At 41.1% G+C, this 14,584-nt stretch overlaps 1 protein-coding gene across 1 annotated transcript; it reads left to right on the forward strand.

The window, feature by feature from the left end:
- Positions 1-1,226: 1,226 nt before the first annotated feature.
- fam131c (family with sequence similarity 131 member C) lies at positions 1,227-14,100 on the forward strand. The gene is made up of 6 exons (XM_072697205.1): positions 1,227-1,688; positions 7,444-7,514; positions 7,907-7,997; positions 8,810-9,043; positions 9,503-9,601; positions 12,892-14,100. Exons 1-6 carry the CDS (start codon positions 1,649-1,651, stop codon positions 13,146-13,148), a joined length of 792 nt encoding a protein of 263 aa, XP_072553306.1. The 5' UTR covers positions 1,227-1,648; the 3' UTR covers positions 13,149-14,100.
- Positions 14,101-14,584: the final 484 nt, after the last annotated feature.

The raw sequence follows: 14,584 nt of genomic DNA on the forward strand, positions 1-14,584 counted from the left end.
TACACAAGTCTGGTGATATATTTCAAATAATATATACTTATATTCTATCACAGTTTAACCTCATGAAATAATTATATACCCACGTTGACTTTACCTATGTTTTTTTCTCTCTCTTGGACTCGGTTCGAAAGAGAGTCCGACTCCGAGGTGTGAGATTCACTCACTGAATCAAATACACGCACCATTTCTAACCCCCTTCTAATTCTTGAATTCAGCTACGTTAATGTTCACCAATTGCTGACAGATTCATGGAGAGATCGATGGAGCTACACCCAGTGCTTTTGGGATGCGTTGGCGTGGTGTTTTATCCATGAACGAATCATCCGACATTAGTTAGTTAGCACCTGACTAACGCTAACGCTAGTGTGGGTGAATGCAATCAAATCCTCGACATCAACATCTTGTGTAAAGCTTATCCAGAAGAGCAGAGGGCGTTCCCTGGTAATATACACTAGAATAAACGTTGGATGAGCAGGTGTGTGCGAACTTGGAGGAGATGAGGATAAAGTTTTGATAAAGACTTGGACTCGACTCGTTTATTCGAATCAGGAAAGAATCGGATCGGTAAACTGAATGGAAGCCTCGAAGTCTGAGCGCGGTTGCCATGGGAACAGGGTTTCACCGGTCGCGAGGACGCGGCTGAGGCTCTGTCCCTGGGAATAATAGAGCACTGTTAGTTTTTGGGGGATTAGGCTGTATTTTGTGGGAAGGTCTGGGAAGATATCAGTTTTTAGGTCACAGATTGATGCGTGAGTTCCTTGTCGTTTTTTTGCACACGCAGAAAAGTGTGAAATCTTAAGTAAGACAATCGAGTTGTGGTTGTTGGGTGAAGTGCGATGTTCACGTGTATCCGCACTGGGAGAATAGAGCACTAGAGGGCAGCAGAGAGCTGTCATGGTTTCATGCACTTTCCCCAGTGTTTTCCATAAAAGTGAGGATATTTGCGTCTTTAAAAGGCTGTGACATATGCGTTGTTTCTGATTATTAATATTATATTTATTTTAAAATAAATATTAAGATTGTCTAATATTATTGTTGCTATGTAAATTTGCATTAACCATCTAGCTTACAGTAAAAAGTTCAGCCTAGTATGCTCTGTGTTCCCCAGTCCTGTCCCCTTAATAACATCCAAAGTGGTCTTGCCTACTTTTTCCTTCTTACTTCACACCACCCATCTTTTATGGTTCATTACATGTGTGAAGAGGTTGTAGTTTTCAGCTAGCAAAGGGTGTGAAGGTTGAGGGGTAGAGGGAGAGAGTAGAGAGAGGGAGAGGGGGAGGAGAAAGGAGGAGTGTAAGGGAGGAACACCACGGAGCAAGCAGGCAATGTGTTTTCCTCTCTCTCTCTCTCTCTCTCTCTCTCTCTCTCTCTCTCTCCCCCTATCTGTCTATCTATCTCCTACTTCCCCCACTCTTTCAGCCCCACAGATGGCAGGAAGTGCTTCACTATATCGGAGACATCAAGTTTTTTTTTGTGCTTCTCCTTGAAACCCCCCCGTCTAATATCTTTGATTTTTTCAATCTTAGGGCTTTTTTCCCACCCCTTTCCAACCCCCTGTCTCTGAAGCTCCCTCACTCCTCCCTGGTCTCCCTGGTCTCCCTGTCATCCTTTCCTTCTTCAGCATGGTGAACAGATAACTACCTGGCTGATGGTCACCATGGGCGCCTGCCTCTGCAAAGGTCACCAAGGTCAGTTTCTGTCTGTCTGACTTGTCTGTGTGGCTGTCAGTCTGTGTAACAACTCTGTCTGTCAGTCAGTCTGTTCTTTCATTGCCTCTTTGGTGTGATCATCTGCCTGCCTGTTTAATCGTCCCTAAGTTTGTTATTCTGCTGGCATAGTTGCCTGTCTGAGTACGTGTCCTGTGCGTCTGTCTGCTTCTTCATGTTTGAACTTTCTTTTTTGGGGGGGCTTTTTTGTGTCTATTTGTTTCTATAGAGTGGCCACACAGTCTCATGAGCATCCTCAATAATACTGTTTACATTGTTAACTCTGTGTGGATCCTCTACACTATTCACACAGGGGGGTCTTCAAGGGTTCTTTAGTGACCTGATTAGATATAGAACCATGGGGACTCGTGCTTAAACACAAAAAAAAAAAAAACTCTGAAAGCTTAAATGGTTCTATATGTGGTTAAATGGCTCTTCTCTGTGATGGTGAACCTGCTGATGGTTCAATATAGCATCAATAGGTTTCATCTACTGTTACAAGTCATAGAACCCATAGAAGATCCATAAGGCAGTTTAAGTTTTTTGTACTGTATTTCTGCAAACTAGCATATGGTCAAATTAAGTATTTATACCTATTGGACAAAGAACATTAATAGTAAAAGAGGTTCCTGAAAGAAGCTTCCAACAACTGCTTTCTTAAAGAGCCAGTTTTGTTTAAAGGACCTTTTTAAAGTTTCAAGAAGCTCCACATTATGTGACGTCTACACCAATTCACAAGTTGTTCTGGGGGCTAGACAAGCATTTAAGTACCATATTTACAGCATCATAGTGAAGAGTGATGGTCCATCCAGTAGGCTGTGGTATTCAAGCAATGATTGATTGATATCAATAAGCCCAAGGTGTGCCAAGAAAACCTTCCCCAGACTGTTAATACAAGGCAGGTGGGATACATGGATTTATACTGTTCAGTTTTCAAGTTTCAATTTCTCTCTGCAGAACTGTCATTGGCTTTCATTTTTTTATTAGACCATTCAGTAACGTGTAGAGACGGTTGTGCTGAAAATCTCAGGAGATCAGCAGTTCTAGCAATACTCAAACCAGCCTGTCTGGCACCAACAATCATGCCATGCTCAAAATCACTGAGATGACATTTTTGACATGAACATTACCTGAAGCTGCTGGCCCATATCTCCATAATGTTTGGCATAATTGGATGAATAGAGAATTGCATGAGTGAGTGAGTAGGTGTTCCTAGTAAAGTGCTCAATGAGTGTGTATTTTTCTGTAGTGCTGATCTAGGTGGATCTCTTGCCTAATACTATGAAAATGTATATAACGACTGGCTATCGGATATAAGACATCAGATCTCAGCATCGGCCCACACCTTCCATATTGGAGCATCACTGTTGAACTAGCATCTTAATTGTTTGTAAATAATGCAGACAGAAGAACTGCTTTACAAAACCTTTGGTTGACAATACATACAAGAAGAGTCAGCACAGACATATACAGACAGACATACACCTATGCCCTCTGTGAGGAATGAGGTCGAATGGTCTTGTTTGGAAAACATGACATATTAAAGATATACTGTTTGAAAATCAGTGCAAACATGTCACTCATTTGATGGAAAAAGAAAAAGGCTTTATAAATCCTATGTGGCTTTAACTGTCATCATCTCTTTTGTCCTGTCAAAGTTAAATTGCATGGAAAGGCAGAGATGACAGGTCTGCAGGATCGGATCGTCATGTTGCTTCACGTTAGTGGGAAGTGTTACAGTGGCTGGCAGAGGCAGTCGTTTTAAAGCACTCACTCTCTGCTTGCACCTCTTCAGGGTGTTGTGCTCTGTCATCCTGTGCCGAAAGACTTGACTGGCCGATTAGTGCCGCTAATTTAACATGCAGAAGGGAGCGACTTGTTTTGGACATGTAACGGGTGCTGTGTGTTTCGATGGCAGGGCTCCAGACGCTGAGATAAAGGTGAAGTCTCTCTGGGCTTCGGACTTTATTAGAGAGAGTTGAGAGAGGAGGACGAAAAGAGAAAGCCCTCTGTTCTCGTCTCTCTGTGCATCAGGTGGAAATCCTCTGGAGAGATAAGAGGGGGAGGGAGCAGAGGCTAAGAGTCTAGGGATCTGCTATACAATGAATATTGTGATAGGTTTTGTTATAATGTACTTTTCTGAGGAAATCCTGAGTGGAATTTGTTTAATAAAAAAGACAGAAGAGAGGCTGTAAACAACAACGGCAACCAGCATACACCAATCAGCAATAACATTAACACCATTAACTCCATTTACCATTTAGAAGCACTCTGTAGTTCTAGTCTGCAATGTAGTCTAGTAATTCCAGACTGATCCCCATCTGTTTCTCTACATACAGCCTCCTTTCAGCCTGTTCTGCAATGTTCCGGACCCCACAGGACCACCACAGAGCAGGTATTATTTGAGTGTTGGATACTGCAGTGACACTGACTGACATGGTGGTGGTGTGTTAGTGTGTGTTGTGCTGGTACGAGTGGATCAGACACAGCAGTGCTGCTGGAGTTTTTAAGCACCTCAGCATCACTGCTGGACTGAGATCAGTCCACTGACCAGAAATATCCAGCCAACAGATACAGAGCCTCTGTCTCTGACTTTACATCTACAAGGTGGACCAACTAGGTAACAGAGTGGACAGTGAGTGGACACATTGTTTAAAAACTCACAGTTCAACACATTTTAACAGTGTCATAGCAGTGCTGAGAATGACCCATCACTCAAGAAATAATACAACCTGCTCTGTGGTGGTCCTGTGGGCTCCCGTGGGCTCCTGACCATTGAAGAACATGGTAAATGGAGGTTAACAACATATGCAGATATGATTGGATGCCAGTCTATTACACCATCTTATTCATTCACTGTACTATACTATATACATTGTTTGTCCAGATACTTTTTTATGATCACCTACCTTAATGGAGCATTAGTCAAGTGGTTTAGACAATTTTTTCCCCCTTTAGATCCACTTTTCCTGGCCATCATGCTCCCCACATGCTCTACAAACTCTGATATAGGGTTCTGTCCACTATCAAATTAGCTTCCTATTAGTGACATTTTACACCTATAAACATTTAGAATTCAGCTTGTAAATATTAGTCTGATAGTTTTTGTAATGAACTCTCATGAGTTTATCAGTCACTACCTGTGTTAGCTGGCTAGCATTTTTAGCTGCAGTTGAGCAGTATTACATATATTTCTGTGAGAGAGGTTCACCCAAACTTTACTTCACTCAGCTTTTACTACTTTATATAAGGTCTGTCACTCACAGTTCATTATACAGATTTGCAGTGTTTCCAGACCTGTAGTGATGCTAATTCTGCGTCAACTTCATCCCCTTTGCGTGTTGTAATTCTCTCTATTTTAGAAAAAAGGCTTGCAGTGTTGGCTTGTTCTAGAGTGTTTCTTGTTGTAAAGTTTTTGGGTGGCAACATGTTAACACCAAAACAAGGTGCTAACTGGCCTCCTCCATGTTGTTTTAGCCCAACAGATGGAGATAGGATATGGAGTAACAGGGTGTTAAAGAGTCTCCCATGCAGACTCCCATACAAACACACACAAGGGCTGGGGCTCAGTTTTTCAACACAGGTTTTCTCAGTCATGTAATACACATGTGCTGATGATGTTGCTAACATAAGCATTATTTTATTATGTTCTACATATTTCACAGTTTTATTTAGTAAGAAAAGGGAGAGAAGAATTAACAAATGCTTCTTTAAGTCCAAGCCCAAAGGGACATTGCAACACAATGCATTTACAGATCTAAAATGACAGGGTCTGACGTTTCAACCTTAACATGCCTCTGAAGGAAATGGCAGGGAGCAAGCGTTTGCTCTGGCAATACTGCATTTGACTCTCTAAAGGCCTGGCTGGTTAGTGCGTGGTGTGTGGTAACTCTGTGGGGTAATAGATAACATCTATTAAAGCTTTTATTGCTTTTGCACTTTACACTGTGTCTTGTTCTTTGCCTAGTTCAGTAATCTCTCCATTTAGGTTTTAGGAATTGTGTATTGCTGTGAATGGTGTGTATTAGGTATTATGTGGCTCATTTCTGGCAGTGTCAGAGCTGAATTCGGAGTCTATGGACACTAGCTTTGGATATTCTGAGTGAATGACTAAGAGAGATTGGATGGAGTGCCACAGAGGACATGCCGGACTAACGCCATTGCCAAGGTTGTACATTGTCTGTCAATGTGCATTAACAAACAGGCTGTTCTGTAGTATCAGGGGTCCTGGGAGACCCTCAGAGGTGAGATGAGATGTCTTCTGCAAAGTCCTGAGTGAATGAGATGAGATGAGGGAAGGGGATGAATATTTGCTCCCGCACACCAGGGGATCCCCCTGGGATGGGTTGTCAAGACAATTGCTTGTTGCTATGGCAATGTGGGAGCAACAGGAGTGGTTTCCATCCATCTACTTCAATGCAAACTCAAATACGTGAGGAAGTGTGTGCGCACACTGAAATGTATACACCACCAAACACACACAAACAACAGAACACACAGGCTGATAACCCAAATACAACCTGCTCTGCGGTGGTACTGTGGGGTCCTGACCATTGAAGAACAGGGTGAAAGGAGGCTAACAATGTATGCAGAGAAACAGATGGTCTACAGTCTGTAATTCGAGTGCTACAGAGTGCTCCTGTATGTTAAACAGTGAGTGTAGAAACAAGGAGGTGGTGTTAATGTTATGGCTGATCTGTGTATACTAACTATATAAACATCATAGCAAGTATCTGATTGGATGTCAGCCTATTACACCATCTTATTTATTCACTGTACTCACACTAATACTCATTGTTTGTCCATATACTTTTTTATGAACACCCACCTTAAAGGAGCATTAATCAAGAATGTAAGAAGCACAACGTCCAGTGGTGAAAAGGTGGTGAACACAACACTGGAATGATTTTTCCCTTTAGATCCACATTTCCTGGTCATCACACCTTTAAGATCTCATTTTCAGAGAGACTTATGGTCCATTATTGTCCATTGAGACGTTATAACCCCTGGTTCCTATCACTATCACCACTGTAAATCTGTAGTAATGAAAGGTCATAATCTAATCTTTTTTATTCAGACAAAAAAAGTTCTACACTGTAAGAAAATCCTATTTTATGGAATATAACTCTACTATACTTTTTAATGTTTCTTTCTCTAAAATTGTATACAAAGCCTTCTCTGAAATTCTCTGTAAATTAACAACCCATTTTAGGTATTCTGCCAATAATTACAATTTATATTTATTTCTTTTTTACAATAAGAATCATATTAATATTTATACAGCATTTTCTGCTTTGTATGTAATGTATGTAAAATGACAACAACTATCTGTAATTTAACATGCACATAACTATATAGAAGTTTTGTCTATAGTATTGTCTATACTAGCAACGTAAGTTTGTTTCCTTTGTAATTTCAGTAGTTTTATATTTATACTGTAAAAGCACTGTCAAATTGCAGGCAGCAGTTATCCTGGCAAATATCCTAATTGAAATTCAGTGGAAAAACAATACATTTAAAACACGTTTTATCTGTATTATGTAAAATAAATGGTGGGCTTTCCCTTTATGGCCTTACATTATACTCAGGCCTTTGGTTAGCTTATTGTTTTGCATTTTTTATTAGGTTATTTTTTGTTTTAATTTTTTTGTTTTATTTATCTAATTATTTTGTGTGTCTGTTATGGTTGTATTATTATTAATAATACATACTAACTGCATGTTTTTTTCTCCTATAGACCTCCAGAATGACCAGCAGCATCCCATGGGAGAACGTCAGTACTGGTCTGAGGGACAGCCCATTGCCAAGGTGTTTCATCCACAAACCCTATATAATACAAAATAAGAAATGAATTCAGTGGATTATAAAGCATAGATTATAGAGCAGTTATATGTGCAGTATATGCAGTTTAGTGTGTAAATAAATTCCACAGTATAGATCCAACTGGATTGAATATCACTTTCAATGCAAGTGCATTCATTCACACGCTAGAAAAGCTATCTTGTCACCTCTAATTAGCATTGGTGATTTACTGCCTGGTTCTTGCATGAGTGTATTGTTCTGCTCATGTTAGCTTCTATTTATGACCAACTGTTTATAACTGCATGCTTCAGATTAATATGTACAATATGTGTGCTACACTCTCTCTCTCTCTCTCTCTCTCTCTCTCTCTCTCGCTGTTGTTTTTTCCATCCATTTAGGGCAATCATCAGCCTTACAATGGCTCTGTGACAGATAAGAAGGACAGCAGTGGCTATAGCATTGGGGAGCTGGCGACGTCCTCCCTGATGGGTGAGAGATGCGTGGAGATATGATCTGCTGTGTGTGTGTGTGTGTGTGTGTCACTGTTTTGCTCTGTTTTGTTCTCGGAATCATTCTGTATGACAACCAGTTGGTCTCCACAAGACGCTGCTAATGTAATCTCCCGCTGCTTGCACATCATTTTCATAAGCGCAGTTCCTGTCTTCCTCTCTCATTCTCACTCTCTGCAGTTCTCTCTCTCTTTGACTACCTTTCTGGTTGACTTTTCTCTCCTGGAAGTCAATTACAGAGGCTAATAATGTTTTGTGGATTTCAGATTTTTTTTTTTCCCAGCGAAAGCTCTTTTAATCCTGACAGTGTAATTATAAAGTCAATCACAAGAAGCCAAGGAATGTACTGGAGTGAGGGCGGCAGCCTGGAATGGCTGAAAGGTTTAGTTTTTGGATAATGTGTTGTTTGAAGAAATGCACTCTCTGTAAAACCATTTGAAAGGCATACAGAAAGAATCAAACATATAAGGGAATAAACAGCGTGCCCAAGCAGAAGCAGTTCAGGGATTTTTCACAGTTAATGACGTACACACACTTCCAGAGAATCGCTGGCAAGTCATGCTCTGACCTTAAATGGCTGATAATTACTGATTCTACCACCTTGCATCTCTTGCTCCCAGAACCTTTACCTTCCTTTCATCCCTGACCTTTTCAGCTTCTTTTCACTCTTTCATCCCATCTCTTGTCACCTACCCTACCTTTTCACCTCCCTGTCCCTCTTAATTGTCCCCATTCTTTCTCTTTCATTCGATTCCCTCTCACCCCGCCGTTCCTTGTTTTCTGTTTGCACAGGTCTGGTGGCCACTATTAAGGAGCACATAACCAAGCCTACGGCAATGGCGCAGGGGCGGGTTGCCCACCTGATCGAGTGGAAGGGTTGGGGAGGTGAGACGACAGCTGGAGGGGGCTGGTGTGGCTGGAGCAGGGACGGAGGGGGTTGGGGAGGAGCGGGGGCTACACTGCAGGAGGATGAACAGCTTTACTCCCACCTGACTGATGAGATCAAGGAGGCCCGCTTCGCAGCAGGTGAACACACCTGAGTAGTGTTTTCATTTATGAGCTCAGTGTCCACTTTATTAGAAACACCTTACAATTTACCTCGATTCAGTGGTAACTTTAGGGTTGTGCCTACTTTATAGTCTTTTGCACCAACACTACACAAATACCCAGAGCTGTCGGAGACTGGCCATTGATGCAGGGCTAGATAGTGGCTAACATAAATTGTACACCAGCCTCCAACTGTTGGTAGACCTACAAGGTACATGGCTATATTCTATCTGGTAGCTCAGATAAGCTTAGTGACGATAAGCTTAGCAAATGAGCATAGTGTGCATCTCAAGACTAAGTGGTTCTTCTGACATTGGTTTCTCCACAAGATCTCTCACAGAACCTTTCAGAAATGGATGTTACTGAGAGAAGAAACAAAAGGAACTACAGAAGATTTTCTGAACCTGGCATTTAGCAAGATTTTCCTCTCGTTTTTAGGAGTAGCAGAACAGTTTGCTTTGGCCGAGGCAGCGATGGACGTATGGCCTTCACAAGACATTGTGGATCACGCCACTACCAGCACAGGCTTATTACAAGGTAACAGTGTACAATTTGTATTACTTGAAGCAACTGTCATGACTGTGCAGGGAAGGCACTAGATTTCTACTTTCTACTAGATTTTGAAGCATTGCTGTGGGCATTTGATTGCATTCAGCAACAAGAGCATTAGTGAGGTCATGATGTTGGATGATCACCAACCCACCCCATCCCCAACTCCCTAACTCATCCTAGAAGTACAAATAACACAGTTCCACTGCTCCACAGCTTAATTCTGGGGGCTTTATACCCCTCTAGCCCTGTCTGCCAATAGGTTTATGTTTATCTGCTCCAGAAGTCCTAGTCTAATGGCAGCACTTCTCTACTGGAACTAGACAAGCTGTTTGAGCTGAATGCATTTATTGGAAGGGGTGTCCACAAACAGGACAGATAGTGTAGATCAATATAGAGCACGTTTTCCACCGAAGCAATGGGCCATTTATAGAACTTTCCCTTTACTGAAGATCCCCTGAAGATCCCTACTTCCCTAAAAAGAACCTTTTTAAGAGTGTACCCCCACTCGAATGTACTGTTATAATATACAATATACAATGAGGCAATTCATTATTTATAGGCAGATAATTAGCCTAATTAGCTTAGTGATGTTGCCATAATATACTCTACCCAAAAAATCAATAATACATGTATTTAATTATTTTTTATTCCTATCTAGAGTCTTAAATGATTCTTAGCTCTTGAGAAAAATGTTAATTGGTATAGAACCCCACATTCAGGAGATTCTTTCTTTTGTAATCTTATTTACGAACATGACCCTTTTTTAAAGAAGCGTCCACTGAAAGGTTCTCTAGGGACACAAAGGTCATTCCTCTCACTCCAAAGTACCCCTGTGGGCAGCTTCATTTTAAACAGTGCATTTACAGTAAACCAGCCTCACATGTAATATACATGTGTTTTTTTCTTTCTGGCCTCCGCGGACCTCAGTACTTACCATAATGCAATCATCACATGATGATAATGATGATGGTCCTTGTGGAGTAATTAGATGTAGAATGGTGAAATACGGCCTGTTGAAACAGATGGATACAGCACGAGGTACGTCGCAACATCCTGTGCTGTTACTGATTAATCTGCTGCCCGAATGAAAGGAAAGATAAGTGAGTGAAATCTCCCTGAAAACACATACATGCTGTGAAGAGGAGATGACTCACAGAGATAGAAAGATCCGACGTTCAAGACTAGTGGGCTTTTTCAATTAGACTTCCTCTGAAAGCAGATGGAAATGTGTGTGTCTGGATGCTTTATGCCCCATGTTTCAACCCAAAGTCTGCCTTGCCACAGTAGAGTGGAATCTGTGAGGAAGAGTGAAGGCTGTCGTACTTATTCTCTGTTTTGTATGCAGTCTGTACACAGCCAGGCGAGACCATCAAGCACCCAAAACCTGAATTCTAGCTGCAGGGTTCACACAACCCCTATTACTGCCACCATGCTGGCAAATCTCAGCATGAAGATTTTTAGTCATTCCTCCTCCACCCACTGCTCTTATTCAGACTAATCCTCAACAAAACCATACTTATATTCGGAGGTGCATTTGAGTCCCGTTTTATTGAAAGTGGAAAGTTGATACGCCCTCACCCTCAGATGACCTGTTTTTGAAGTTAGGGTATGTCATTTCCTGCAAAAAGTACACTCTCAAAAACACGGAATTGGAGTTTCTAGGAGTGACGCCACAGAGGAATAGCTTTGTGTTTCAAGTGTAAAAACCTTGTTAACTTTAACCTACTAGAAGCATTTGACAAAGGTATAGTTCTTTATTCAACAGGTTTTCCACCCGTTAGAGTGAATAGAATATTTGCCTTCACTAAAGAACTCTTGAAGAACCATTTTTATCCCACTTGACTTGACTCTTCAATATACAATTTACACTTGGCTTACACTGAGATGTACAAGTGCAGAAGGGTATTTCTGCAGTTACAGTTTTGACTGTGCAAATCGTTAGAAATTGTTCCTTAATTTACATTTACATTTATATTTATGGAATTTAGCAGACGCTCTTATCCAGAGCGACTTACAAAAGTGCTTTGCTATTACCCAAGAAAGACCTTAGCTAGACTAACAGTTCAAAGATACATCTAAGCTTAATAAACATGAATGGTAAGTATTAAGTCTGCAATACAAATAATGAGCTATGGAAAATTGCATATCATTAAAAAGTCTAATCTAAAACTAATCTAATCTAATCTCAATCTAAATTGAATTTGTCTGTACAACACTAAGCTGACATTTCAGCTGATTTTGAGTATGAACGGTAAATAGCATAGCCTGTTACATTATCTTTGGCAGGCAATATCTAATATTTATAAATTAAACATTACATTCAAACTTAAAATGGATTTGTTCTAGGCATTACAATAAAGACATAAAACAATGAGCATTTTGTTTTATTATTTAAAGATTACAATAAGATATGTACTTTGCTTTTCTGTGATTTCAGGGACACCTAGATTGGGTTTAGATGCAAATTGGGTTTGTTTGGCTCAAAAAAACAAACAAAAAAAAACACTTTTGTCCAGTGTCACAGATATATTTATAGAACAAAATATGACATAACTGACTGATCAACAGTTTATTTACACATCATGTAACATCTACAGGGTTTGGTTTTAATTGAGAAGATAACCATTCGTAATTTATTTACATTTTCTTATGTATTTCAATGTATATTTATAGAGGTATATTGAAATCACAGGTGTGAGACATAAATAAACATACATGATATTTAGCAGCTAGTTTTGTATGTAATACTTTACTGAAGGATAGCATGACACCTACACTATATGTCCAAATGTTTGTGGACACCCCTTCTAATGAATGCATTCATTACGTTGCACCCATTGCAGCACACAGCTTGTCTAGTCCCTGTAGAGAAGTTGTGCCAGTAATATAGGACTCTCTGGAGCAGATAAACATGAACATATGGGCACCATGCCTAATGCCAGGCATAGGCTAGAGGGGTATAAAGCCCCCCTGATTGAGCTGTGGAGCAGTGGAACTGTGTTCTCTGGGATGATGGTACTCCATCCGATACTTGTGAGTTGGGGTGAGCTAAAGTTGAATGCAATCGATTCCTCACAGCAATGCTCCTCCAAAATCTAGTAGAAAGTCCCCCCTTCGACAGTAGACATTGATACTCCAACAAAAGCAGGATAAACATTTTTAATACCCTTGAATTCTAATGAAACAATGAACGAGCAGGTAATTGTCTCAGCAATGCTAAGCAGGACTTTTTTTATAATGTGGAATGTCACAGTTAAAGCCACTTCTTCCCATAGGCCCTGAAGGCCTGTATCTCTCTCAGTTCCTCATGGATGGAGGAAGTCTGGGGGTCCCCCAGCATCTGTACAGCATACACTTGGAGGCCAACGTTGCCGAAAGCGGTTCTCTGGCTCCTGCACAGCCTCCTCAGCCCTACTTCCCTCAGCCAGAATCCCAGCACCCCCTTCAGGAGCGGAGGACTTTACCACCAGATGGCAACGTACGTCACACAGACAGCGGCTCCATTTCTGAAGATGAGGTTTTTTATGACTGAAATGTGGATTTTTACCACTGGCACGCAGCCAACGACACAGACGCTTAGCTTACCCTGGACGACAGTGTACTGATACATGTATGACTTGGTTGTTGAATACCAAGATACCTCTGAAGAGGTCATGGCCTTACTCAGATGTGCACTTAGATGTGCATACACATAATCAAGCCTCCCTTCTCCATCTTTCTAAGTGGTACATTTGGACACAAGCATCCGTTAATCGAAACATTAGTGGCTGTGCTTTTCCTGAACAAGATGTTCTCAGTCAGTCATACAGAGATGTTTTAAAGGAGCTCAATCACCTCAGTGCCAGGACTGCCCACTGGAGAAAAAAACACACAGCCTCGCAGGAGGCGAAAGAAGCACAGATGTGTGGGGAATTATGCTCTGGTTGGGAAAGACAGCAGATAATTGTCCATGATAGTAGCACCTGTAAATACCTGCTTACGAAACCCTTTCAGGTGGCTTGCCTTTTAGTGTGAAAGCCGAAATCTGTCAGAGCTCTGCAGGCTGAGATAATGCGGACGTAAAAAGACTTGTTCTCTTTCAACCAGACACCATTCAGACATGTCTGCTGAAATTCATTTAAGAACAGCTCAATGAGACTGCGGGACAGAAAAGGCTCTTTCTTTTGTAAGAAATGAATCGGAGAACGACTGCGGTTTATGCTGTGCTGCAGAGCCGAAACCCGGGACTTTGAAGATTTTAACGATTTCTAAGACCTACTTCTATATTTCCATGAAACCTTTTCTTCTGTGTAAAGCTTTGTAGCCTTGTCAGGTCTTCACACCGTGTCCTTTCTACATTGTGCTATATACAGATGCTATCTTTGTGCAAATTGTGGCTTATTCTGACTTATACCTCTCCAAAAATAAGTAACACGCTCTGTGTTTTGTTGGTGTTTTCCTGACGGCAATGCGGAGAGAACTGAAATAACAACTATCTGTCTGCTTTCCCTGTATGATTAGTCTTTATTCACACCCTGCAGATGACGACAGGTGGTGGGGAAGGAGGGAGGAGTGGAAGGGGGTGTGCAGCGATGCTGGTGGAGGTGACAGGGTATTGTGAGCATGTGTGTGTCTGTGTGTGCATGTGAGAAGACAATGTGAGAAAGAGTGTAGATGGGTAGATAGAGTGAAAAGCAAAAGGATAGAAAGGAGCAGAGAAGCAATAAAACATGACAGATTTAGCGTTATCTGACTGTGGCGCATTTTAATAGGAGTTTACAAAGTGTGAACTAATGCCTCGCAATGCGACTGCTTTTGTGCCACAGGCGAGCTTCTGAATAGGATTTAATTGAGCTGGAAGCTCGAAGGTATTGAACTGAATTGAAATTGGGATGGTAATAGGATTTTCATAGCAGAAAGCAACGCGGTTTAGAACACAAAGCCCAGAGAAATTACCAATCAATGGTTAAAAAAAATGAGGTGGTAGCC

The sequence above is a fragment of the Salminus brasiliensis genome, chromosome 14 (genome assembly GCF_030463535.1).
Source record: "Salminus brasiliensis chromosome 14, fSalBra1.hap2, whole genome shotgun sequence".
Lineage (NCBI taxonomy): Eukaryota > Metazoa > Chordata > Actinopteri > Characiformes > Bryconidae > Salminus > Salminus brasiliensis.

Coding starts and splice junctions, on each gene's coding strand:
- fam131c (XM_072697205.1), top strand. CDS start 1,649: ATGGTCACCATGGGCGCCTGCCTCTGCAAAGGTCACCAAG. Junction 7,998..8,809: donor GGCGACGTCCTCCCTGATGG/GTGAGAGATGCG, acceptor CTGTTTGCACAG/GTCTGGTGGCCACTATTAAG. Junction 9,044..9,502: donor GGAGGCCCGCTTCGCAGCAG/GTGAACACACCT, acceptor TCTCGTTTTTAG/GAGTAGCAGAACAGTTTGCT.